The sequence below is a fragment of the Microtus pennsylvanicus genome, chromosome 2 (genome assembly GCF_037038515.1).
Source record: "Microtus pennsylvanicus isolate mMicPen1 chromosome 2, mMicPen1.hap1, whole genome shotgun sequence".
NCBI lineage: Eukaryota > Metazoa > Chordata > Mammalia > Rodentia > Cricetidae > Microtus > Microtus pennsylvanicus.
This window is the reverse complement of record NC_134580.1, coordinates 105,664,743-105,690,367: the sequence shown is the minus strand read 5'-3', so window position 1 is coordinate 105,690,367 and position 25,625 is coordinate 105,664,743. Positions and strand designations below refer to the sequence as shown.

General features: G+C 49.5%; 1 protein-coding gene across 1 annotated transcript; it reads left to right on the top strand.

The window, feature by feature from the left end:
- Positions 1 to 508: 508 nt before the first annotated feature.
- On the top strand, positions 509 to 25,255 carry Mal (mal, T cell differentiation protein (MAL blood group)). The gene is made up of 4 exons (XM_075962097.1): positions 509 to 864; positions 17,810 to 17,977; positions 19,401 to 19,526; positions 23,422 to 25,255. Exons 1-4 carry the CDS (start codon positions 772 to 774, stop codon positions 23,494 to 23,496), a joined length of 462 nt encoding a protein of 153 aa, XP_075818212.1. The 5' UTR covers positions 509 to 771; the 3' UTR covers positions 23,497 to 25,255.
- Positions 25,256 to 25,625: the final 370 nt, after the last annotated feature.

Below are 25,625 nucleotides of genomic sequence, written 5' to 3'. Positions count from 1 at the left end.
AGGAGGAGGAAACCCCACAAACAACTTGGCAGTCAAAAGAATCAAAGGACACAGAATGGGGGAGGTCTACCCCATCCCTCGATTGCGGGCATCTCCCCTGGCCATGTCTGTACCATGGATGCAACCGCAACTTGTTCCCTCACCAACACGGTCAGCCAGCCCCCAGGCTCAATCCCCAAGAGCTACCCCCTTTCCTCCTCTGGCAAGTAGATCTCCTGCCAAGTCTCCCAGTTGCCCCTACAACCCCCAGCCTTCAGCTGAGATCGAAACTGGGAATGTGCCCTCCGAAACTGGACGTGAAGGTTGCACACATTAATGCACCCAGGGAAGACTGGAGACCCAATTGGAGTTAAAGAGATGGGGTGCCTAATGGGTTGGGGGTTCGGATGGGTTATTGATGGATAGTGATCACCTGCCTGAAGTGCGACACAAGGAAGTGCCGCCCCAAAGCCTCTCCACCCGCTCCCTGCAGGCAGGTGGCACCGGGGTTTTACAGTGGAGTCCAGACACCCACTCCAGCCCCGCAGATCCTCAGAGAGCACCCCGTTGGGTTTCAGGGCGGTGCCCGCCGCTATTCAGCCCTGTCCCCTGAAGCAGTGGACCTGGGCGGGGCGGGTGGCCGGAGCTCCGCCCTCCTCTGACCCAGGCGCTTCAGTTCTTAACCCGCGCGCGAGGGTGCCGCGGCCACTGGGCTCTGCGGAGCGAGCGGGTGGTCAGCAGTGAGCCGGAGGTGCGCGTGTCCCGTCCCAAGGCCGACGCCAGCTCGCAGGCATGGCCCCGGCAGCGGCTTCGGGTGGCAGCTCCCTGCCCAGTGGCTTCTCGGTCTTCGTCACCTTCCCTGACTTGCTCTTCATCTTTGAGTTTGTGAGTGGTAGCGCTCCCTGCGCTGGGAAAGGGATGGGGTGGATTATGCTGCTTGCTCCCTCGAGGGCTCGGCCACACTAGCAGCACCGAGGGGGTCAAACCAGTTCCTTTCTCAAATAGCGGATCGATCTGCAGGCAGGTGCAAAGAAACTTCTTCCCTGAGCTCTGGTCCTATGAGAGTGCAGCTTCCTTACAAGGTGCCCAGCTTTTTCCACCCTGAGTCTAAGTAAACAAAGGTAACCAAAGACTCCCTCCGTGCGGTAGACAGAGAGATTTGGAACAGACAGACTCTTTCAGCCTTTTGAAGTTTTTGGGAAGAGTTTGTTTCTGCGGCAAACTTGATCAAGGAGTAAGAAAAATAGTAGCCGGCATTTGCCTGGCTGCAGTCCTTGTGCCCTGTGTGAGGGCAGGGAGGAGAGAGGCGAATTCTGTGGCTTCCCTTGACTGACCTTGAGCTGACTCTGCACCTAGGCTGGGTTCTTCTAGCTTCACATTCTAGAACAACCCCCCGCCCCCCCCCCAGTAGCTTGGAGAAAGTTTCCTAGTGTGGACTTCTGGTTTACAAGGCTTCAGACCTCCTTTGGTTTCAAGTCTCCAGGGGCTTCTAGCTCTTACCTGGGCAGGAGGGTGTTTGTTTACTCTGTGGATGTGAAGACAGCGTCTTCTGTGCTCCCACCACCACACAGAATCCTTTGTGTGGAACATTGACTTGGAAAAGAAAATGTAGAAGGTGATTTTAACAACGGGATCCCGGCTTCTAACAGCATGATTGGGAAGGGAGGATGTGGCTGCCAAAGACATTAATAGGTTCCCTCAACCAGGAGTGTCACTGAATTGAGATTAGTGTTGAGTTGACCCAAACCTGGGTGTTTCTGAAGTGACTTCACACCCCAGGCGTATACCACGGCCAAGGTTATGCAGTAACGTGTGTAAGTCTCCCTGCACAACACCGAGCCAAGCTCCACAACTTACAAATAGGAAGGAGCACCTAGGTAGGCCCAAGGTCATCCAGGGCTTTGGCAAGCCTTCCAGCTTCCTTGAGTTCCTCCTATGTTCAGGGTTGCCAGACAAGCCCTGGAACAAGGCCAACTGGATGTATTTGACACAGGAACCTGGTCATACGGGAAAGAGCCCCCTGGGTGTCCTGGGAGTGCCTGTCTGGTCTGTCATCTCTTAGCCTATGTTTGCCCAATGTTGGGACCTGGGAATAAATAACGGATGAGTCTTGGGAATTCTACAAAGAGGAACCACAGAGACCTGACAAGAGAGTGTGTCTCAACCTGAGAGATGAAGGGGCAGGGAGGGTTTTAAGCAAAAATATCATAGCCTTTAGTAACTGCTGTTGGAGAACGGCATGCCAAGAATCTTTAGAGAAGACAGCAGTGGGGCTTTATTGTTCTTTGCAGACTCCGGTTGTAGCCTCCTCTCTCTCTCTCTCTCTCTCTCTCTCTCTCTCTCTCTCTCTCTCTTTCATATATGCACGCGCGCGCGCATACACACACACACACACACACACACACGGTGGGGGGGGGCGCTTTGGTAGTGGCGGGTCCACAAGAGCACACTCTGCTTGTTAATTACTCCGTATGACAGAAAGACTGGTCTGAGGGTAGCAACAGCCCAGCCAGGCAGGATAAGCAAAGCCACAGAGAGGACCGGAGGACCCAACATCCTTGTAAAGAGAGTGGTGAGCATGGAAAATCTCAGCACTGCTTGTTTGGTGAAAATGCACCCCCACTGATGTGCGCTCCCTTCCTCTGTGTGGCAGCAGGGATTGCCAGAGATCCCCCTTGACCAGAATCCTCCTCTTTTGCTTGTCTCTTCCATCTTAGCCATCGCTCTGTGTCTGCCCACCCTTCCACGCCTGTCACTGTCTCGAGAAACCTTCGGTGTCTCACTTGCTATCGCTGAATCTTTCTTCCTCTATAGATGAGGGCTGGGGTGCCCTGGGAGAGAAGGAAGACAGCAGACACCATCCCTTACGTGCTCCCAAGCACAGACCGTACACATGAAGCAAGGTGTCTTGATGGAGGGCTGGAAAACTAAAAGGCTGGAAGAGGCACTGACCATGTCAGTGGTGTTTTCTTCAACTGTAGGATACTCTAAGTCAACACCCACAACACGATGATAAAATGGGCAATGGCTTGGACCGACATTTCTCCATTCTGTATGATTCCATGTACATAAAGTACCCACAGATTGTAAAACCATGGGAGACCGAATGCAGACTGGTGATTTGTCCGAGACTAAAGGGAACAGGGATTGGAGAGCAACCTCAGTGGGTGTGGGGTTTCCTTTTCGGCTGGTGAAATGTTTTTTAATTAGATAGAGGCGGTGGTTGTAGAATACCATGAATGTGCAGAACGCCACTGACCTTATCCGTTTTAGATGTTTGTGATACATGATTTTCTTTTTTTTTTCTTTTTTCTTTTTCTTTTTTTTTTTTTTGATTCCATACAATCTTGACTCTGACTGTTCTGGAATTCTCTCTGTAGACCAGGCTGGCCTCGAAATTCATAGAGATCCCTGCCCCTGCCTCCCGAGTTCTGGGATTACAGGTGTGCACCACCACCCACGCAGCTCACCTCAGTTTTTAAAAAGCAAAGATATCAGGAAATTTTCAAATCGAATAGAAAGGTATACATAACACTTTATCAAGCATCCGTATAATGACTGCCCATCTTTCTCAGTTCTTTTCTCTTACTCACTTCTTGGTTTTAAGGCTCCACAACGATCTGCTATGTTGTCTCTCCGCCCCTTGTGCTCTCTCCATTCTCCATCCTCAGGAAAAGCCAAGGCTGAAAATGTTCATCACTCCAGTGCTCTTCAGACTCCATCGTGTGTACGACTATAAGCACAGTGCTGTTTTATGGTTTTACACTTGTGACAATCGTATCACACTGGGTGTGCCCTTCTGCAGTCCCAGCATGCTCTGAGATTTGTACCTGTTGCTGTTTTTCTTTAATCCATTCTTCCATTGTTGGATATTCTGGCTGCTTCCAGTTTGTTACTTTTAGCTGCTGCGGATGACATTGGCAGGAACGTACTTGGAAGTCTTGCTGGGAATTTCTCCCCGAATGCGTGGGAATTTTGCTGAAGGGTCACGGGGCATGGACGTCTCCGTTTCTCATTTGTCACCACCATGCTGTCCCAGAGGGTCATTCTAATTGACACATCCCACCAGTAGATTTCCCAGGAAACTCATCAGACACTGACACCCACTCAGCTGTCTTCCAGGATCCTGCCACACTAAGAGGACCCCTGCAATGTGTACACATGTTTCAGGCGAAGCCTGGACCCCCCCTCTACTCTCACCAAGGGTGAAAGTCTCCATTGTTCCCCGTCCTTGTCACTCTTGGTAGCATCAGCCTTTGTGGCATTCTGCTCATCCTGTGGGCGTAAAATGCCTGATTATTCTTCAGTTCTGAAGCTCAAGCAGATGGTGACGCGGGGTTCGGTTTCCCATGCCTAAACTCTCGATAACCTGGGAGACGCAGATGTTCAGGGCCTATGGGCTGGATATGCCCCACTCCCCAGACAAGGGAGGACAGAAAAGGATTGTGACTCCCAGTGAGGCTGGCATACCCTGCCTCAGTGCCCCTACCCTGGAACTCTGTAAGATCCTCCAGGGTAGTAAAAAGCAGGCCCAGTTCAGCAGGGGATCACATCTTTCTGGGAATCCCTAGAGCACAGGCAGTGAGGAGAGAGATGCAACCCCATCTAGGCCCAGGGGTGAAGTGTCCAATAATCCTCCCTTCAACTCCTCAACCTAGGACATTGCTTCTGGTCACATCTGCAGAAAAGTCTCTGTCCAGTAAGGGACTTTTCCTTTTGTAGCCCATATCTGTTTTTTTCCTCTTTCTCTCTTCCTTCTCCCTTTCTCTCTTCCTCCTGGTCCTCTCCCTCCTCCTTCCCTCCCTTCTAAGCCAGATGCGTCATGACACTCAGGCCACCATTCCTGAGGGGAAAAACGTCAACACAAATGTTTTCGATACGTAGACATGCCAGGCCTTATAGTGACAATTTCTTCTACAAAGTGCTGGGAGAGAACCCCACCACTGCTGCCCTTATAAAACGGTGACAGACATGCCAGAAATACCATCAGCACCCCATAATCCCCTCACCAAGTGATAGGTTGACATCATGAATGGCTGTAAGTTGATGGACAAACTTCCAAAGAAGAGCATGCTCAGAGCCTGGTGTGACGGTTCATTCATACCTGTGATCTTATCAGTCAGGACATGAATTAGGAGCCAGTCTGGGCTACAGAGTAATACTATGTCTTTTTTAAAAGGGTACTAGGAGTTCCAGTGGTGGCTGTTTATAACCCTGTGCACCTCAGAAGTGTGGAGAAGGAAGCAGGGTCAGTCCCTGATGACAATCGGTACTTGGAGGGGGTGGGGGGTGGAGGCAGGATGACGAGCTACCTGGAACTGGTTTTCCATATTGACTCCTTCACTGAACTAAACCTGTTAATTATTAAAATGATGGCTTTTCTGCGTCTCAGGGAAAAAAGGGAACTTTTTATTGTCTGAAAGTGACTAGGCAGGTCATAGTTTTTCACATGGGTGAGAAACAGCCAGCCCAACACAGAGCCTTGACGGGATGATAAGCAGTTTTCTAGCTGCGTCAGGAAGACAGCCTGCCAGAGCACAGAGGATGTAGGATCACAGACACTGAATCTGCAGGTCCAGGTAGAAACTGAGCCTCAGAGAGGGAGCCTCTTGCCCAGGTTGCCGGGTCCACAGGGCTCTGGGGACATTTCCCACATTCTCTCAGGAGAACGGTTGTCTTACACCTAAGGTGTTCAGGGGTGGGTAGTTCTGCCCACTTGGCAGCTCTGGGAAGGCTTGGGTCCCCTCATCCCCATCAGGGACTGAAGAGATAGCTCAGAGTCACTGGGTAGCTGGTGGCGACACCACCCACCACCACTACACAGAAATATACTCTGTGGGTTCTTAGTCCCTATGTCCAAGAATGATAAACCCTACACAGACCGCTGATTCAGTGGGTGTGGCCATATGTAATCCGGCTCAGTCACCCTTCCAGACCTTCTTATGGGTGGATAGAATAATGGACATTTGTCAGTGAGTGGCAGGGTGGGGTTCTCGGGTGTCTTGAGGTTCTCAGAGGTTCATGGCATGGACACTCTCCAAAAACAATTCCCCGATGTCCCTAGAGAGTGGAACTAGCTGTACTTGATCAGCACCTAACAAAGGAGCTGGGGCTGCTTCAGACTGTGTGGTGGTGTTTGCCCTGGTCATGGGGGTCCTCTCTGAGCTGTTGAGAGGGGAGCACTTCCAAATTCTGCCCCCAGCATTCGACTCCCCTCCTTTCTTTTAAAGACCCAATTATGGAGGTCTAGGGAGAGATGTTCTTGGCTGTGAGAAGTGACTTTTCCAGTTTTTCAAGGGCCAGTGGCCTGCTTTGATCAGGAGTCCATAACTAGGAGCCGGGCGGGGTCATCAAGCTGGGCCATCACGAGGGAGCCACAGTGTGTAAACCTTGTCTTGGGGCAAAGACACCTTCCCTGCCTGAGAGCCTCCATGAAATGAAATGCCAGTTGGGGAGAGAAAGGTCTGCTCTCAGCTGGCTGTTTGGACCTGTCCCTACTGGACGAGCGGAGAGAGCCTGGTGCTGCTCACCAGAGAATGCCCACACTTTGCTTTGGCAGCAGGACTCATCATTGAGAGAAAGGGCTGGGATGGGCACCGGCCAGGGGCCAGGGTCCTGAGCTAGACAGAGCCAGAGGTTGACTCTTGGTCAATTAAACACTTTCTGGCAGGAGTCTGTGGTTAAGATTGCCCCAGCACAGCCACGGATCACATTATCTGTCCCTGGGTCTGTCATGATCTGAGACCCGCAATCACCAATCTAGGGGAGGTGCTGGTAGACTACCCCAGTAGCTGTCTCTTATGGGGTCAGTGATTTCGAAGTCAGTGGCAAAGGCGCCCTCATTCCTGACGCAAAGCACCATGGGGGCATGTGTCCAACCCCTTCCTGTGGGTTTAGATTAATCCCAAGAGTGAGAAGCATACAGCATTTCCCTGACAGTCTCGAAACTATAAAGCTTGGGTTCTTTTGCATGCTGGTCTTTCTGCGTGCTGGTAGGCAGGCTTAGTTCCCCGTTAGCTTCTGGCTGGGCTCCAGCACTGGCATTTCCCAGGGTCATTAATCCACTCCCACCTCATAGCCTCAGGCTCTGTGTGATTACTACCTCACAAGTGGGTAGTTTTCTACTCTTATCTGGGCAAAACAACCCCAGAGTGGATCACAGGGACACGCCAAGGTCCTTGGGCCTGTGGAATGACAGGAAAGCCTTGTTATGAGTTGTGACAGATCAATACACTTGCACAGAGGAGAGGACCACAGCCAAGAGTAGGGCAGGAAGCAGGACAGATCCCTGGGAAAGTCTTGGCTCAACTTCCAAGGAGGCCCCCGAAGGCCAAGGCACAGGTTTCAGGGAGTGGGCACTTCAGAGAAGGGCCAAAGACGACATCTTCTACCCAACAGAGAGGACAGGGTGGATCAGGCTTGTGCCCATAAAAGAAGGCATGCTGTCCCTGGATGCTGGTCCTTCCTTTGTTCTACGCTCTTAAATATGGACCTTGTTATTCTTTTCTGGGTAGGAACAGGGTTATTGCCACCCATTGTCTCAGTGTTGGGAGGAGCAGGCATGAGTTGCCTCCCAGGCCATCTCGTCTGCCACTCCCTTCCTGTCAAGAGCCTAACCCAGTTGAGAGTCAATAAGGACCAAGTGACTACTCCCCTCTCCCTTGATACTAATAGCCCCATGGCCATGTCCAAAGCCAATTCCAGCAACGGGGTTGATTTCATAGTAAATTTAGGGAGAATCTGGCTAAATACCAGGCTTACCTTTGCTGTTGTAATAAAGCACCCCAACCAGAAGGAACGTAGTGAAGAAAGAGGCTTCTTCCAGATCTCAGTCCCAGTCACGTTTCATCACTGTGGGAAACTCCAAGCAGGAACTTCAAATTCTCTTGTCTGCTTATATGCACAGCCAAGAGCAGAGAGAAACGGACGCACACATACTCGCTTGCCTGCTTATGCTCAGACTCAAATACCCGCCGCCTAGGGTACGGTGCTGCCCGTAGTGGGCTAGGTCTCTCTCACATAGGTTAACTTAGTTAAAACAACCCCCACAGACATGCTCACAGGCCAACGCGATTCCCCCTTGACACTTTCTTCCCAGGTGACGCTGGGTTGTGTCAGGTTGAAAAAGCTAACCTTTTATTGCAGCATCCTTAGGCAAGTTTAATGTTGTCTAAAGACCACAGCGTGTACTTCCACAAACTAAGACAGTCATGGCATCGCCAGGCTGTAAAATCTTATAGAACTACTCATGTGCATGCCTGTCGTTGACCGCATGTCACTGTGCACTGCAGAATGTATACACATATTTTTTAAAATAACATGATTTAATTAAAACTCAATAGCTGTTTGGAACAGTTAGTGCTAACTGGCTAATAATTCAACCCCTGCTCTGAGATCAGCTGGTTACCCTGTGCCCATAGAGGACAGCCGTGGAGGGGTCTAGCCAACCTTCACCATCTTCTCTGTTTTAAGACCTGGCAGGGAGGGACGACGCTTGAGGATGGGCGGGGCTGTGAAGAACACTGATGGGCGTCCCAGTTGCCGTGTCCTGCGTGGGTGCTTTCAGTGGCTCCTTTTCCATCAGGATTCAACAGCGAAGCAGCAACTCCCTCCAGCCTGCTTGATGGGGCAGCTAAGGGGAAGTGGGTGTGGTGGCAGGCAACACTCTCCTTCCCTTTGTCCTGGAGACTGGGTGCTGGCCCAGCTGCTCTTGGCGCCGCTCAGTCAGCCTTTGCCAGATCGGGTGGGGAGAGCTTCTTTGGGGATACTAGGCATGATAGGAATTGCTGTATCACCCTCCAGGCATAGAAACCGATTACCAGTGATAATGGGGTTAACCCTTTCCAAGTGCGTGACATATACAGACTGTGTGGAAGGGTGCAGGTACAGGGAAGGGCACACGGAAGTGTGCCTTCACATCCCTAAACTTCGGTCCTGTCCTGCAGGGGTGTGGGAGACAAGATGTGCATAAGACTAGAAAGCCAGTTCTTGGGTGTTAGGTCTTCTGAAACCAGCCCCAGTGTTCAATGGGTCGGGGGTGTGAAAATGTTCCCCTCTCAGGAGCGGCCCTTGGGTCTTATCTGTCTCCCTCACCTGGAAGCCCGCCCTAATAGCACGCTTTCCTGGCATCAGCTCACATTCTGCAGGCCTCTGTTTGTGGCTTGTCTGGAGACTGTGCTCAAAGCCTGGGCACTCCACAAAACTTTCTGGAAGTAGGGTTTGCTCTCAGCATGGCTGGTGGAAAGGAGTCTGTGGCTCCTCCTACAGGCTAACATTTACAGATCACAAGACCATCTTGACTTTGTAAGGGCAGGTGAAAGGAGAAGATGATGGTGGCTCCCAAGTCCCAAGAGTGCCCCCAGGAAGTGTGCTGGGACTCCAATGGGTGTTTGTGTGCTCACTGAGTTACTAACCTACTTGATGGCCGTCAACACCTTTTGTTTTCAGTGTTAAAGTCACTCCTTTCTGGTCTAGTGTTCCCACGGATTTTTGCCATTTACAGGTGGCTTGTCTGGTACTTTTTACAGAAACTCTTTGCTTCTGTTTATCTCTTTGGGCACACCCAGTGGGTATAGGTGTGGTACAAAATTTTCCATCCAAATGAGACCGACCATGCATGTGGAATTCGCCTGCACTGACCAGTCAGAGGGGAACTTCTATTCATTCAAGGACTGGCAGCTCAGCTCTGGCTGGAGAGGAGGCTGTGAGTTAAATAAGCCACATCTCCCTTTGCAGGTAGAATGGGACAGAGGCCCTACCCTGGCACTGGAGTGTGGAGGGACCACAGACCAGGAAGGGACTTTTCCCACCCTCCACCCACCCTGCTGATATCATCTGAGGTCCTGAATTCAGCCAGTCAGACCCTTCAGAGGAGGTGAAAGGCCTCTGTCACTCACTGTCTAACCTCCTAAGGAGGGCCAATGGCACAATGAACCTGCTGGTGAAGGGGCCAAAAGAAAAGTCACTAGGATAGGTAAACTGAGGCAGGCCTTTCTCCTAACACACCCAGTGCTCTCCCAAACAGACCCAGATGCCAGACTCCCAGTAAGCCTGATCCACCACACAGGGACCCTTCTGATCCCTCCTCTGCACCCTGCCCCAGGGCTGCTGTGCAAAGTACTGGCCTCTCCCTTCCTGTGCCAAGCCTTTGAGGCTTCCCTGTAATCACCTCCTGCTCTCACCAGCTGCCTGAGTCTGCACTGGAAGATGTGGAGCTGTTCTCATGGGAGACAGGGCTGCAAGAGGGAGGGTGGGATGGTGTCCGTACTCACACGCATGTCACACACGTGCATGCGTGTGTGCGTGTGTGTGAGTGCGAGCGCTCGTGCATGTGTGCGTGCTCATTGCTAGGAGTTCAGATCAGGACCTTTCTCATGCTAGGCGAGCACACTGCTGCATCCCCATCCCCTGGTGTGTGTCTTTGACTAGGCCTGGCTCCCTCGGTGTGCCTGCCACAGTACTGACATGGTCACTCCTGGTGCCTGTTCATCGCATGAGTGAGCAATGGGGACAGCGAAGGAAGGCCACCTTCTGACTCATTAGGAGCTGAGTTTCTTCTGACCCAGGAGGTGAAGCTGCCGTTAACTTGGAGAACTTTCCTGGGTTTGCTTCTACTCTCTCGGCCTCACCTCTCAGAACAAGAAAGGGGTCTGCGGCTTCATCCAAACTTACTTTTCAAAGGCAAAGCCAAGGAATCCAGGGAAGGCTGCAGTATTTAGTGGCCAAAGTTATTGCCCTGACCCCTATCCCTCTCTCCAATTCATTCTCCCCATACCTGATCTTCTGTGTCCTCTTGACCATCTAGCCCTGTGGTGCCATCTCTCTCTCTCCTTGGAGGTAGCTCTACATAAGAACACATGCTATGCAACTGTGGGTACACAAACACACATACATGAACTTAGATGGACATATGTAAGTCATAGATACACTTCTATACTTGCACATACATATATGCACACAGAGGACAAGAATGTCTCCTGTCCTCTGACTTACAGAATGATTCTTTTAGCCAGTTAGTTTATTCCTAGATAGGAAAGCCTTCTGGAGCACACAGCAATTACACTGTTCAAGTCATCACCATAAATAAAATCCTGATGTGTTGGTTAAGGTTACTATTGCTGTGATGAAATGCCATAGAAAGGTTTGTTTGACTTATATGTGCCAAGTCATAGTCCATTGAGGGAAGCCAAGACCGGGCAGGAGCCCAGAGACAGGAACTGATGTAGAGGCTATGGAGGAGTGCTGCTTACTGGCTTGCTCCTCATGGCTTATAGCACCCAAGACAACCAGCCCAGGCGTGTCCTCATGTACAAGGGGCTGGGCTTCCCCCATCAATCACTAATTTAAAAAAAATGTCCTATAGGCTTGCCTGCCTACAGCCAGATCTATGGAGGCATTTTTTCAGCTGGGGTTCCCTCCTGTCAGGTGACTCTAGCTTGTGTCAAGTTGACATAAAACTTGCCAATACACCCAGTGTTGACATAACTCTTGGCTACTAAAGGAGCGCATGCACACGGCCAGCAGGAGTTGGGGCTGCCGTTCCTGGTGGCCTCGGGACAGTACTCATGGGTATGGAGCCTGGCAGCCCTCCCAGAAGCCTGGGGTGTGCCAACTGGCACCTCTCAGCTGATGAGGCAACTGGTTGATTTCTCCTAGGGAATAAAGGGAAGCCTAGAGCTTGGTGCACAGCCTAAGTTCTGTGGCTCATTTCCTTTGCTTCCCAAGAAGTCAAAACACAAACTCATGGTCACATTTACCCATAAGAGAGCTGTTAGGAGCCCTATGCCTGACTCAGGGGGGTTGCATGTGGGTGGCATACTCTTTGGTTCCTGTCTTGGCATGTTCCCCTGGCAGACTTTCTGCTGTGGTAATTCTGAGAACATATAATAGTACTTCAGGGGAACAACCGGAGGATTTGAATAAATCCTCGGCATTGACCTTAGTCATCCAACCCCTGCAATGGACGAACTGGGACCAAGCGCTTTTTCAGCTCCATAATGATAGAAACTCCAGATGAATCTCAAGAATGTTCTGGAGAATTCCACTCTCCTCTTACAAGTGAGCTCATTGTTAGAAAGACAGCCTTCACATCTACATACCCACAACGTTTTCTTAGGCAGACACATTTTATACAACTTTCAGTTGGAGGGACACCATGGTATTTTTTTTAATGCTTATATGATCACAAAAAAAAAAAAAACACAAGATCTCAAGAATCACAGACCAGCCTAAAACTACTACATAACTGAGGGTGACCTTGAACTCCTGATCCTACTCACAGTGCCACCAGGCATAGTCCATGATGTACTGGAGATGGAACCCAAGGCATCATACACTCTAGGCAAGCACTCTATCAGCTGAGCTACACTCCCAGTTCTTGAGGTGACCTCTGGCTCCAGTAAGCCCAGACTATAATCCCAGCATGAAGCCAGCCTGGTCTACATATCAAGACCGTATCGCAAAACAAGACAAAACAAATCATAATTGATTAATTCATTATCTCCAGCTCCCATTAAGTTTGCAAGTGAGCAGTTACATTCACTGAAATTACAACCTTCTGAACTTTTATGTGGTCACAGATGAAACCACTTTATTCCATGACAGGAGGCGGTTGTCACCATCTCATAGACAAAGGAACAGAAAGGCTAAGTAACTTACCCAGGGGTAACTTACCAGATGACCCAGCTGGTATGTGGCAGATCCAATCCAAACTCAGGAACTCTGACCTAAAATCTGTACCCTTGCCTCCTTTGGTCTGCTTCCCATAGGTGACTCATAAGACCGAGCAGGAAGCCAGTGAGATGGCATGAAGTCTAAAGTTCTTACCACCTAAGTCTAACCACTTGAGTTCAATCTCCAGAACCCATGATGAAAGAAGAGAACCAGCTCTTAAAAGTTGTCCTTTGACCACTGAATGCACAATCACACACACACACACTAGCAATAAAGAAAAATAAAACAGTGGGGATCTTCTTGGGGTTCAGATGAAAGCTCCCCAAGAGGCTATCTATCTCCTGAGGAGACCATTTTCACAAAGATCATTCGGTTGAGTAAACTATAGATGTAACCCTTTTTAAACCTTTGGAAGCATTTTGTTGCATTCTGAACATAATCCCTACAGCTCTTCTCAGCACCCAACACTAGGCAGTTCCCAGCCCAACATCCCCTTGCTAAGCACAGCCCTCCACTCACAATCTGTTAAACTATGTTCTGGGGCTTGGCAGACATCCAGGGATGAGCTGGTCTCATGCACAAAGCAAAACAGGGACAGAAGCATGGAGACAGAAGAAGGAAGTTCCCAGTGATATTTTGCATCAAGAGACCAGACAGGACCAAGCGTAGAGTTCTTGTTGGGTCTGCTGGAAAGCCTGCAGGAACCTGGAAACAGGGATGACTCCTCTTCTGCTCTCTCAGGAACATGCAGAATAATATCTGAAACCTTGTGTTATGAAAGCGTGTTTCCAGGCTTTGGCAAAGAGCCTGGGTCCTCTGTTTCCTGTCCCGCCATTCTGTGTCTCTCCAGTTGATTCTGTCCCTGGGCCTGCGCCTAGATGTTGTTTGGTTTTGTAAAGGTGTCCCAGCTAATTTGATAGCTAGTCAGGTCTGAGGACCCTAGAGCATCAGTCCAGGTTCTACCCCCACTTTCCAGTTTTGAGTGCTGGGACCCAGAGGGATTGGTTAATCCGGATAGCTCCCTGGTCAGCAATTTAGAGAGCCTTACTTGAGACCACTGTTGGCAGCTACTGTGTCTCTGCTATGATGGAATATAGAGGTGGTAATGGGAGAGCCTGGCTTTAACATGAGTAGACCCCGGGGCCACACCCCCACCGAGTTGTATTAATGGTTTTTTTTAAACTAATCTCCTCTGTGTGTCCAAAGACTGAAGACAAAAGATACCTAGAGTTTTCATTATGAAGGAAAATGCTTTTGAACCCTCACCTACCCCCTTGCTCTTGACAAATATTTGGCCAGCGGGGTCCTGAAGTCAGGCCTGAGAGGAGTGCTCCCTGCCCAGGAGTGACTGACTTATCTCTGGGGTGTGGGTGCCCGTGCTTGCTCTCTCTGTTTGCCCTCTGTACAGCCTGAAGGTGGAGTGGGGTGTAAACAGGCTTGGCCCCCGTGATTCATACTGAATATCAGGTCTCCATGGCTCACCCTTCCTCCAGCCCAGCTTCTGCCGTCCCTTCCTCTCACATGGTGCCCGGCTTCCCCACCCTCTGGGGCTGAAAAGCATGGCAGCGTCCCTCCCTGTGGCATTCCCTGGCCTTCCACCAGAGCAGCACACCCTGGCCCCATGTCTGCCTTGACCAGCTGGTCCACCTTTCCCTCTGAGGCACCTCTGAAGCCATCCTGCAGGCCAGCTACCTCACCTCCTCAGAGCCAGCTTTTAGGCTTCATTTAGGCCAGAAAGAGTAGCCTAAGCTATGTCCAGTTCAGATGCAGGTTGTTTTCCCCCCAAAATATTTGCATTGTAGTTTTTGAGACATTGTCTCACTCCGTAGTTCAGTCTGGCTTCAAACTCCTAAGCCTTCCTCAGCTTCCGGAGTGCTGGGGCTACAGGTATCCACCACCATGCCTGGAGTTTCCAAACATTTTTAAATCTGCAATTGGTCAAATCCATGGATGTGGAGGCCTTCACACACCACAGCTGCTGCAGCTGTCAACCAGGAGCTTCTGCGCCATAACTGATGCGAGCAAAGGGCTGCTCCCCAACGCAGAAAGGAAACTATCTGGAAATACACTCTCCTTGGCTCTGTTCCTCTCATGTTCCCCTCATCCTCCTTGTCTTTTCAAGGGGGCTGTGAGCCTTTTTGTCACCTCCTCATACTCCCTCTGACCCTACTCAGCTACCAGCACAGCACAGATTCCTCCCCACCCCCATCCTGGCTCCATCCCAGAACCATACAGCCCTGCATTCCATTCCCCAATCCCCACACTGTTAACAGTAAGCCAGGCAGTGAGGGGTACAGGGAAGACCTATTGCCAGACAGGAGGACAAGTGCCAGGGTTTATAAGGATGTCTTCAAAGTTACCCGCCCCCAATCTGAGGCGTAACACAAACAGGAGACTGATGGAGGGCTGTCCCTAGGTGTCTCATAAATCCTGATGGTGTTTGGTAAGCTCACAGATGCGCACCATCATCACCACAGCCATCATCACTCATCCTAGGAGCCAGCGGCTCTCTGACTTTGACACCTCACAAGGGACAGGTGGGGACTGCGGTAGCACAGGTGTTTGCTAGGGTCCTCCAGGAAGCGCAGTGTTCACCTTGAAGTCATTATGCTAAGTATGAACATGGACGGCTAATGGTCATAGAGTTTTGAGTTTATGAAGTGATCTGAATTTGGCTTTGAGAATGTAGTTTGGGGGCTGGAGAGATGGCTCAGCGGTTAAGAGCATTGCCTGCTCTTCCGAAGGTCCTGAGTTCAATTCCCAGCAACCACATGGTGGCTCACAACCATCTGTAATGGGGACTGATGCCCTCTTCTGGCCTGCAGGCATATACACAATACAGAATATTGTATACATAATAAATAAATAAATATTTTTTTAAAAAAAAGAGAATGTAGTTTGTATTTACAAATCTATTAAACATGAAGCATGAGTCTTCAGTGCATGAATCACTCTGTGTGTGTGTGTGTGTGTGTGTGTGTGTGTGTGTGTGTGTGTGTGTGTGTGGTGTGTGTATCTTGGGCAGATTAATGAAAGGCACTCACTCAAACAGCCTGATTCAGTCAGACATGCACTAGAAGTTAAGAGCTAGCTCAGTGCTAGCATCTAGCCTTGGCAAACCCTGTGCTATTTTACTCTGACTTGCCTGTTGCCCCACCTTTGACTCCTGATCACCCCATGGGGAGAACAGAATTGAAAGAGGTTATATAAGATGCATAAACTACAACCTGTATTCCTGAAGACCAGGAACTGAAAGCCATCTCAAAGTCTTCCATTTGCAGGTGACAATGGGCTAGCTTAACTTACGCATTTTACAGCTTGTTTGTGCTGAAAGTAATGATGTAGGCACAGTGACTAAAGCAGTCATTGCCTAGCCCACCTTTGCTGACTGTGCGCGGAGGGAATCCTGAAATGCCTTGATCCACTCAGCCCTTTGGGTAGAGGGTAGCTGGGTGGAAGATGGGGCAGATGGTTTCCCCTGGCAACCTTTCACGAGAACCAGCTTCTGTGATCAAGGCAGACTTCATTCCCACAACCTCATGATCAGACAAACTGCCTTTTACCTCTGGCCAGATGTCTTTTGTTGGGGCCACAGGCTGCAGAGTTATACAGAATTCCCTTGCAGCACGCAGACAAGCCGCCTGACTTAGACTGACCCTGGACGACTATGCAGAGACCAGACCCCAGAGCAAGGGCACATGCTGATGCTTGTCTCTGACTGGATAAACAGACCCAATGGACTTCTGCATTTCTCCGTGCCTATCCTCATACCTCTTAAAAGCAGGTGCTATTCAACCCACAGCACAAAGGAGTGTCACCTGCCCTCAGCCCCAGCCATTCAGGAGGAAGTGCCCTGCCCTCCCACACTGCTTTCCAGACTTTTCCAGATTGTAGAGCCATCTCCCTTGGTACCAGTCCTGTCCTCATCTAGAGTGGGTACATGAAGCTTGGATGGAAGAAAGTCAGAGAGAACCAGAGAAAATCTCAGTGAGGCCTGTGAGGCTGGATCATCCAGGGGACTTCTGGAACCTCTTTTGTTCCCCTCTGAGAAAGGGAACTCTCCAACCCTGGGGGCATCCATGTATCTCTGGCTTCTCTCACACCTGTGTCCGCCATCTGAGAAAACCAGGCTAACCTGTGACCTCTCCATTTCTAGTTCAACTAGTCAGAAAAGTTCCTACACTTGGGGATCTAAAAATAAAAATGTCAGGGCTGGAGAGATGGCTCAGTGGTTAAGAGCATCGCCTGCTCTTCCAAAGGTCATGAGTTCAATTCCCAGCAACCACATGGTGGCTCACAACCATCTGTAATGAGGTCTGGTGCCCTCTTCTGGCCTGTAGACATACACACAGACAGAATATTGTATACATAATAAATAAATAAATAAATATTTAAAAAAAATAAATAAAAATGTCAATATCATAATGCAGCTAGTATGTTCACCCATTAATAACCTAAAAACATCTCTTAGTAGTTACAGTCTCTTTTTTCTGTGGCTAGGGATCGAATCCAGGGCCTTGCAGCGGCTAGACAAATGACCTCTACCACTTAGCTACATCTCCAACCCTTGATCTTCTGATACAGGGTCTCATGGTGTAGTTTAGGCTGGCCAAAAACTTACTGTTAGCCAGGGCTGGCCTTGTGCTTGCTAGTCTCCTCCCTCTACCTCTCCAGCGCCGGCCTTGGAGACCTGTACTGTCTGTCACTCCCGGATGGTTGCTTACTGTTTTATAACATAAAAGATATTCCAATAGCAAAGCCATTGAGAAGAATAGACACTCAGAAGAAAGGGTAGCCATTCTAATGCTAATACTAAATAATGTGAGTTCTTCCATTGGTGAGTTCCTTTGCTTTCCCGTGCCTCAGTTATCCCATTCCTCACCCATAGCTCTATTTACTGGAGTTAACCAAGTTAATATTTGTCAAGGTGCTTAAGACAATGCCCAGGTGTATTACAATGTTTATTAAATAAAAAAATGAAAACTGTACTTAAGAAATGAAACAAAGTAAGCCAGAGGCAATGGCAACGCTGAGATTGGAGCCCTAGCTTGCAGCTTTGGAAGATAAAAGAGATATTTTTGCCACCCTCTTTGTCCCCTTTCTGGGTATCTGTAGCCCCAGTGTTCCTGCTCCAATACTCTCTGTCTCCTCCCTGCAGGTCTTTGGAGGCCTGGTGTGGATCCTGATCGCCTCCTCCCTGGTGCCCATTCCCCTCATCCAGGGCTGGGTGATGTTCGTGTCTGTATTCTGCTTCGTGGCCACTACTTCCCTGATGGTCATGTATGTATTTGGTACTCACAGCGGCGAGACTTCCTGGATCACACTGGTGAGTGATGGCCCAGGGAATTTGTGCCGGGGGAGGGAGGTGGTGCTGGACCCTCATCTCTGGAAGACTACTTTTCCAACCCTGAGTGAGGCTTCCCTGGAAACATTTTCCAGCACAACCCAAAGCTGAGCTGTCCTGACCTCGGTTTAGACTCTTCCTAGCAGTAACCGCCTCCTGCACTGAGGAAGTCGGAAAAGAGAGCAGGATCCATGTGTTTGCTGCAGATTCTCATGGGGCGCTCTGATTTCTTATCTGCGATTGCCTTTTCACACATAGCAGGCAGCCCGTCCCCACCCACCCACAGGCACCTGATAGCTGTCAGCTACTCCCACCATCCAGGGGGCTGTCACCTCCCTGGGGAGCAGAGTCCTAGAGCCTGGGCCTAAGCTGATGGCTCCCTAGTGACCAGACTGTGCTTTCTGCCTGCCTCCCTGGCGACCACCATCTAAGCATGCCTTCTAGATGACTCGGGTGCCAAGATGGCCTGTGTTCTTTCTTTTGTACTAAGTTCTGCTTTGAGGAGCTGGAAACAGGCCTCAGATAAATATAAGGGGGACTTGCTTGTTATTAATTAAATGAGGGTTCAGGCCACTTGGCTAGATCTCTGCTTCTCCACAGCCTTTCTACTTGAACTTTTGAAATCACTTCAACCACACTGAACTTTGTTTTAGTTCCTTTTCGCTTTGAAATATTCCAGGAGCCAAGGTAAATAACTAAGACCAACGCAACAAAATGGGAACAAGGGAAATGGCCCAGGCTTCTCTTTCCCCAGACTGGACAAAGAGCCCACATGCCAGCCAGGACTTTAACCATGTGTGGTTGATCCTGGGGTCCAGAACCAGTTTCTATCGTTACCCTGTATTTGTTATGTTTCTTGTTGCTATATCTCACAGTTTGTGGGTACAGTCATCTTGATGGGGAAGGGTTAGCTGCAGAAGTGAGGTGCTAATCACATTGGTCAGTAATCAGAGAGCAGGAGGGCGACTGCTTGTGTGTGGCCAGCTTTCTCTTCCGTATTCAGCCTGGGACCCCAGCATATGGGATGGTACCGCTCGTATTCAGGGTGAGTCATCCATGCTCAGTTCAGCCTCTGTGGAAACACCCTCCACAACACACCCGGAGGTGTCTCAGAGAAGATTCTAATCTTGTGTCAAATTAATAATAAGAGTAACCAGCATACACCCCAGACTCCCTCAGGGTCAACAGCATCTTCTTCCACTAAAAGACTCACTGTGGGACCTGCCCAAGGAAAAGAAGCTCAGTTCAGTAGCCGTCAAATCCTGAGAGAAGCTGGTGGACTATGGTGTGGCTCGAAGGGAGTCTGGAACAAAGACAAAAGCGGGGAATTCAAGGTCTATGCCTTCGTGTCTGGAGTGGAGAGTCTCTTTCCTCTCATCTCTGACATAGTCCTTCTCACCCTCAGGATGCAGCCTACCACTGTGTGGCGGCCCTGTTTTACCTCAGCGCCTCAGTTCTGGAAGCCCTGGCCACCATCACAATGTACGATGGTTTCACCTACAAGCAGTACCATGAAAACATCTCAGCAGTGGTAAGTTCCCTGCAACCCTGCGCCCGCAGTGCCCAAAACAAGCGGCTCTCCCTGCCTGCTGCAGACGCTTTAGGTGGAGGGCGACCCAGCCCACGCCTCTCTTGAATGAAGTCGAACCTGCCCCTCATTTGTGAAGCAGGGAAGCCCCTACGAAGGGCAGAGACGGGCCACGACTCCCTTAGTTGTTTTCTCAGGGCTGCATGGCCCAAGGTTCAGTAGGCACAGGGGCTCCTGATAGACTGGCTGTGTATGGGCAGATATGATCGCATTTGACCCTCACAATAATCCTAGGGGGGCCAGTGTCATTGTCACGCCCATCTCACAGAGGGAGAGGCAGCCTGGACTCTTTCCCAAGATTGGCAAGTGTCAGAGTCGGGGTCTTGGCCACCGTGTGTGCTTTCAGTACCAGTTTCAGGCTGTGAGTCTGGTCACTTGGGTCTCGTGACCTCCTCGAGTGTTGTCCACAGAGGCATAGAGTCAACACAAGGAACACTGAGGCCAGGGTGGGTTTCTTTTTCATCAGCTAGATCCTGACAAGGAGTAAGAGATTGCATCGTTTTAGAAAGATGTTTTGTTTTGAGGAAGATGTTTTTCTGAGTGGTACCCTTGGAGGAATGTATTGGGTGCTTTTACTCAGAGTCCTTAATATACAACTTATTTCTAACTATGGGTGGCATTAAAAAATGAGTTAGAAATAGTGCTTCTCAGGTCTCTAGAAACTGACTTGTGATTCATGCAAACTCCAAAGTGGAATGAGCTAACAAGATGCCTGAACCTGTCATTTGCTGGAAAATGGAAAGGAGGCTGAACACAGTCTACAGGGATGTGTTGGACAGAATGGTTCTTCCTGAATCTGGAGGGGGTGGGGGGGTTCTCAGAGCATCATTCTTAGAGGATACCATCCCACCCAAGAGAAACTGCATGCTCCCCTTAAGCGGCTTTCATGAACCTGGCCACCTCAATGTCCCCGTCACTACCCTCTCTAGCTGTCGTACACCACAGAACACTTTCCAACATGGAGTCCAAACAGCAGCATAGCCAGGCAGCATTGTGCCTTCTTCCCTGAGGTTGGTGATCCATCCTCTCTGCCTTGGTCTATAATCATTGCTTCACTTGCCTGTCGGAGGAGCGCCTCACCCCTTCCTAACCTGCAAGCCTTCTGAGTTCACTGACATCAAGGCATTTGATAACAACTCCCCTAAAATTCTTCAGGGCAAGAGTAGAGTGATGTAGACTAGATGTGGCTGGAGTCCGTCCATGACGGAAAAACCTAGGTGGGCTGAATTAAAATCCCTGCCCACTGAACAAGTTGAAAGCTGCCTGTCTTTTGCACCTCACCTTCCCCACTTCTCTCTCTGACTTTAAAGCAGCGTTCATCCAGACAAGTGCACAGGTTCAGGCAGGTGTATCAGTGAATTATTAGAAGATGAATCTTCCCATAATTAAGAAATAGGATGCATGGGGCTAGAGAGAGGGCTCAGCAGTTGAGAAAGAGTACCGCTCTTACAGAGGTCCATCCTCAGCATGCACATCTGGTGTGTCACAGCCGCCTATGACCCAGGGCCTGGAGGATCCAGCACTGGCTTCTGGCTCTCATGGGCACTCACTCACAAGCACATACCCACCTCCAGAAACACAGATACTTTGTTTTTAATAAAATGTGCTTTAAAGAACTGGGATACAGGCCTTGAGGTGTGTGTCAGCGTAGACCATTTGTCTGGAATGTGCAAGGCCTTAGAGTCCATCTCCAGCACTACTAGTGTGAGTGTGTGTGTGTGTGTGTGTGTGTGTGTGTGTGTGTGAGAGAGAGAGAGAGAGAGAGAGAGAGAGAGAGAGAGAGAGACTCACTGACCTTATCACCATCTCCTCTGTTACTAGCCTATTTCCAGCACTCAGTTCAGTTTTGCCTGCCACTTGAAGTGGAATTGTGCAAGGTCCAGTCTTTTATGCCTAACTTCTCTCTCCCAACCTCATGTGTGTGAAAGTCACCGTGGGGTTGGGTGTAGATGCAGAGTGCTTATTACGTTATTGTGTCGTATTCCATGGTACACCTTTCACGACAAAGCTCCACTCCAAAGCAGATTCTGTCCCCATGGTTTTTGTTTGTTTGTTTGTTTGTTTTTGATTTTTCGAGATAGGGTTTCTCCGTAGCTTTTTGGTTCCTGTCCTGGAACTAGCTCTTGTAGACCAGGCTGGCCTCGAACTCACAGAGATCCGCCTGCCTCTGCCTCTCAAGTGCTGGGATTAAAGGCGTGCACCACCACCGCCCGGCCCCATGTTTTCTTATTGGACATGATAGACATGCACATGCCTGGCCATTTTGTGCCAGAATCAAAACTCAGGATGTTCTCCTTTGGTGGGTGCACTTGGCTAGATAATAAGGTGTCGTGGGAACCAAATTCAAAGTAGAGCTACTTCCGTTCACAGTTCACAGTATCCTCTGGATTGGTACCCGGGGAGGAGGCACCATTCTTCTTCAGGAATTAACAGCTGATCTCGGAGCCTCCCTCACACCAGCCTGTATCCCCTCTCTGGTCCTAATTAGGACCCGTTTTGGCTCAGTGTCTTCACTGGAAAACTTTCTGGGATTAACAGATGTGAATACAGGAGAACTAGAGATTTTCTCGACATAGATCTCACTATGATGGGCAATCATGGCAGAAGTCCACAGAGAAGGGTTTCTGAAGGTCCAAATGTGTTTCAGCACGTCCCGTACTCTAAATATCCACCGTGTGCCATTCCTTAATCTCATTTTCAGACCAAGTCTTCACTCACCGCCCCTTCCAGAACTTCTGAAGTGCTTCTGCCAAGGGTTCTCCTTGGGCCTGATGTCCCACCTGAGGGGGACAGGTGACTTGGGTAGTTAGGAGTTCCCAGATAAGTTCGCAGATATTTGTCACTAGCTAACTACACATCGCCTCCGGCCAGTGAGGGTGGAGCGTTCACCCATGCTTGAGCGCCGAGGCTGCTGTTTATGAGCATTTCCAAGACTCACGGAAGCGTGGCCACCCTGAATGTTGTGCCTGAGCTGGAAACTTTTGACCCCTTCCCCAAGGTCACAAAACCAGGTGCAAATATTGGATTTGCAGGTAGGTGAGCCTTTAGGGAGGTCAGCCACCCAGAATATGGGAGCACACGGAACCCAGGTAGGCACAAGTCACAGGTGACAGTCCAAGGCCTATGTTCCCACTGCCAATGTGACAGGCTGAATCGCTTCAACAACTCCTCACATGTGCCACTTCCTGTTGATAGAAGCTAGGTGCCCCGCCCTGTCTTGCCCCGCCACTGCCACCACCACCACCAAGCACACACACTCACAGACACATGCGCCTTGCTCTCCGCTTACCATGAAGCCTGGTTTCCCCAATTGTACCTGGGAAATGAAGAATTCAGGATTAAGATGAAGGGTCCGAAAGATGGAAAGACGCCCCAGGAGTTAAGAGAAGCTGCTTGTGTAATTGTGAGGTCCAGAGTTCAGATCCCAGGACCCATATTCCAAGCTGGGTATCCTTCAAATGCTGCAAAACTCTGGCATTGAGTGGACCGCTAGCTCTCTGTAGCTGGCCTGAAAACTGCAATCTCCAGGTTCACAGAGAGACCCTGCCTCAAAGGTAAAAGGTGGAGAATCTTACAGTGGAGAACACCTGACATCCTCCTATGGCCTACATATGTACCACGCACACATGTGTACACACACAAACATACACAGTCACACACAAACACACATTTTTAATTAAAGATCTGCAATCCCCGCACTCAGGAAGCAGAGGCAGGCAGTTAGAGCCAGGTGACAGCCCTCACAGCCCTAAGTCCGTCCATAGTTGTCTCCCCCCCTCCCCCACGCCACGCCACTGACCTCGCACTAATGACCTTCCCTCTGTCCCTCTGGTTTCAGGTGTTTGCCTACGTGGTCACTCTGCTCTATGTGATCCATGCCGTGTTTTCCTTAATCAGATGGAAGTCTTCATAGGACAGCAGATCGGGAGCTGGAAACCCAGATGTCATTCACTGATCGTCCCAACTCCCCCATTAACTTCCTAGAGCCCAGACACCATGGTGGAGAAAAGAAAACAAGCCAAAAAAAAAACAAACAAAACAAAAACAAAAGGAAGCCATGTTCTGTTTCTCTTGGGTGTCATGTTTACCTTCTGTCAAGGGTTTAGGGCTTGCTATGTTTAACCTCCAACTGAGGGAGGAAGGAGCTGTCTTGCCAGGGCCCTTTCTGCCCTGGACAGGGACAGTGGGTGGGAACTGGGAACCTTGATCTGAAGAAATGACGATTTTCCCCTTGACCCTTGGAGCATGTCTTAAGAATTGCCTCCTGGAATTTTCCACAGGCTCTGGAGAGCATTTGTCTCCAGGCACATCTTAGGCTTTGTGCATAGTCTGAGTGTCGCAGGGATGGAAATTCTCTGTTGAGACCCAACAGAGGTCTCCAGATGCTCACGGTGGAAGATGAGACCCTTCGAAATACTCCATTAAACGCCTTTCTATCTCATGCTTCAAGAGTACAGGGGTGACAGGGGTTGTTTTTTATTCTCTGGAATCAGGGACACCTTCCAGTCAACTTTTTCCTACAGAATCCTTTGACTTCACCTGTGTCTCCAGGGACACAGGTGCATTCTAGTCTAGCATGACTCGCTGAGGGTCACACAGTGTCTGCCCAGATAGTGGTTCCCTTGTAGGGAGATCCCAGGAGCTCCACCTTTTTCTTTGAAGACACGGTAGTCTGCTCAATTAGAATTTTCTCAAGCCCTGAGAAAACTAGCTACAGGCATTTCTTCCCTCTCTTTGTAAAGCCGGTCTAAAATGCTCCATCCGGGTATCTGGTCTCTTGATGTGTTCGGGCATGTCTTCAGACCACTCCCTGGGGGAAGAAAGGGACCAGACTGCAGAGTGAAGGGATAGATAATGACCATCGGTGGCCGCCATATTCCAGGTTTAGGACACTGGACCTAAAAGGAGGAAGTATTTATCATTAGGAAGGACTGGAAAAATCTGGAAAGTCAGGTTCCCCACTAGATCTCACCTTGACCCCATTGTGACAGTGTAGAGATGGAGCCCCAGATACAGGGCTCTCCTGCCAGTCTCCAGGAGAGCCAATATTCTAGCCTCAATCAGAAGGTATAACTAGCTAACGTCTTGTTCTCCAACAAAGTAGGAGATGAGCGCTACAATTAAATTGGATTTAGGAATGTTTCTACCTTGGTTGTGATGATGGAACCCAGGGCCTGTGCATGCTGGGTAAACACTCTACTGATAAGTCACACCCTCCGCCTCAAATTGGGTCTTAATGGCACATCCAGGAGGACTTTTGTTATCCCAGCATCACTGGTACCCAAATCTGCCATTTGCCTACTTAACACAGCCAAAATTTCATAGTAAACCACAAGTAAAAGACTAGGTTGGGGATTTGTTTTTAAAATTTTAAATACAAACTAAGAGATGATATGAAGTTCATTGAAATGTTTAACAAAATCTGAAGCTGTGTTGACTGGGGAAGTCTTATATTTTCAACAAAACTGTACTGTAACATTATACTAACCAGCAGCTCAACATGAATGAGGATCACGTTTTCACAGGAGGGTGGAAAGGAGAAAGGGTGCAAAGGAGAAAGGAGGAAGGAAGGGAGAAAGGGGGGAAGAAGGAAGGAAGGGCAACTAAGATGGATTTCCCAAGAGTTTCTCAATGTTTCAGATTTTTAATCATTAAAAGAAACTTTCATACAATCGTTCTCTCTCTCTCTTTTTATTGGAAATTGTTGTAACCATAGAAACCTGGATTAAAGAACTTGAGGATGGTTCTAACATAATTCATGCTTTCTATCCTGGGCCTGTAAATCTTTGCAGTTTCTTTTCTTAATCTTTTATTTATTCTTTGACAGTTTCACACATGTATACAATGTATCTTCATCACATCCACCCCCAACTCCTCCCTTCCACTCTGAACACATGCCCCGCCCACCTTCATGCCCCTGCCCTCTTAGCACACTGAATCCGGTTCATGCTGCCTGGTGGAATGCTGACTGATCTTGGTGGCTGGCTCTTGTTCAGGTCTTAGCTGTAGTGAGTTCGTGAGCGCTAAACTCATCCTCTGCCT

What these genes read in the sequence shown, in the direction of transcription:
- Mal (XM_075962097.1), top strand. Translation starts at nt 772, where the DNA reads ATGGCCCCGGCAGCGGCTTCGGGTGGCAGCTCCCTGCCCAGTGGCTTC. An exon ending in TGCTCTTCATCTTTGAGTTT is followed by an intron (nt 865 to 17,809) that starts GTGAGTGGTAGC and finishes TCCTCCCTGCAG; the next exon opens with GTCTTTGGAGGCCTGGTGTG. An exon ending in AGACTTCCTGGATCACACTG is followed by an intron (nt 17,978 to 19,400) that starts GTGAGTGATGGC and finishes TCTCACCCTCAG; the next exon opens with GATGCAGCCTACCACTGTGT.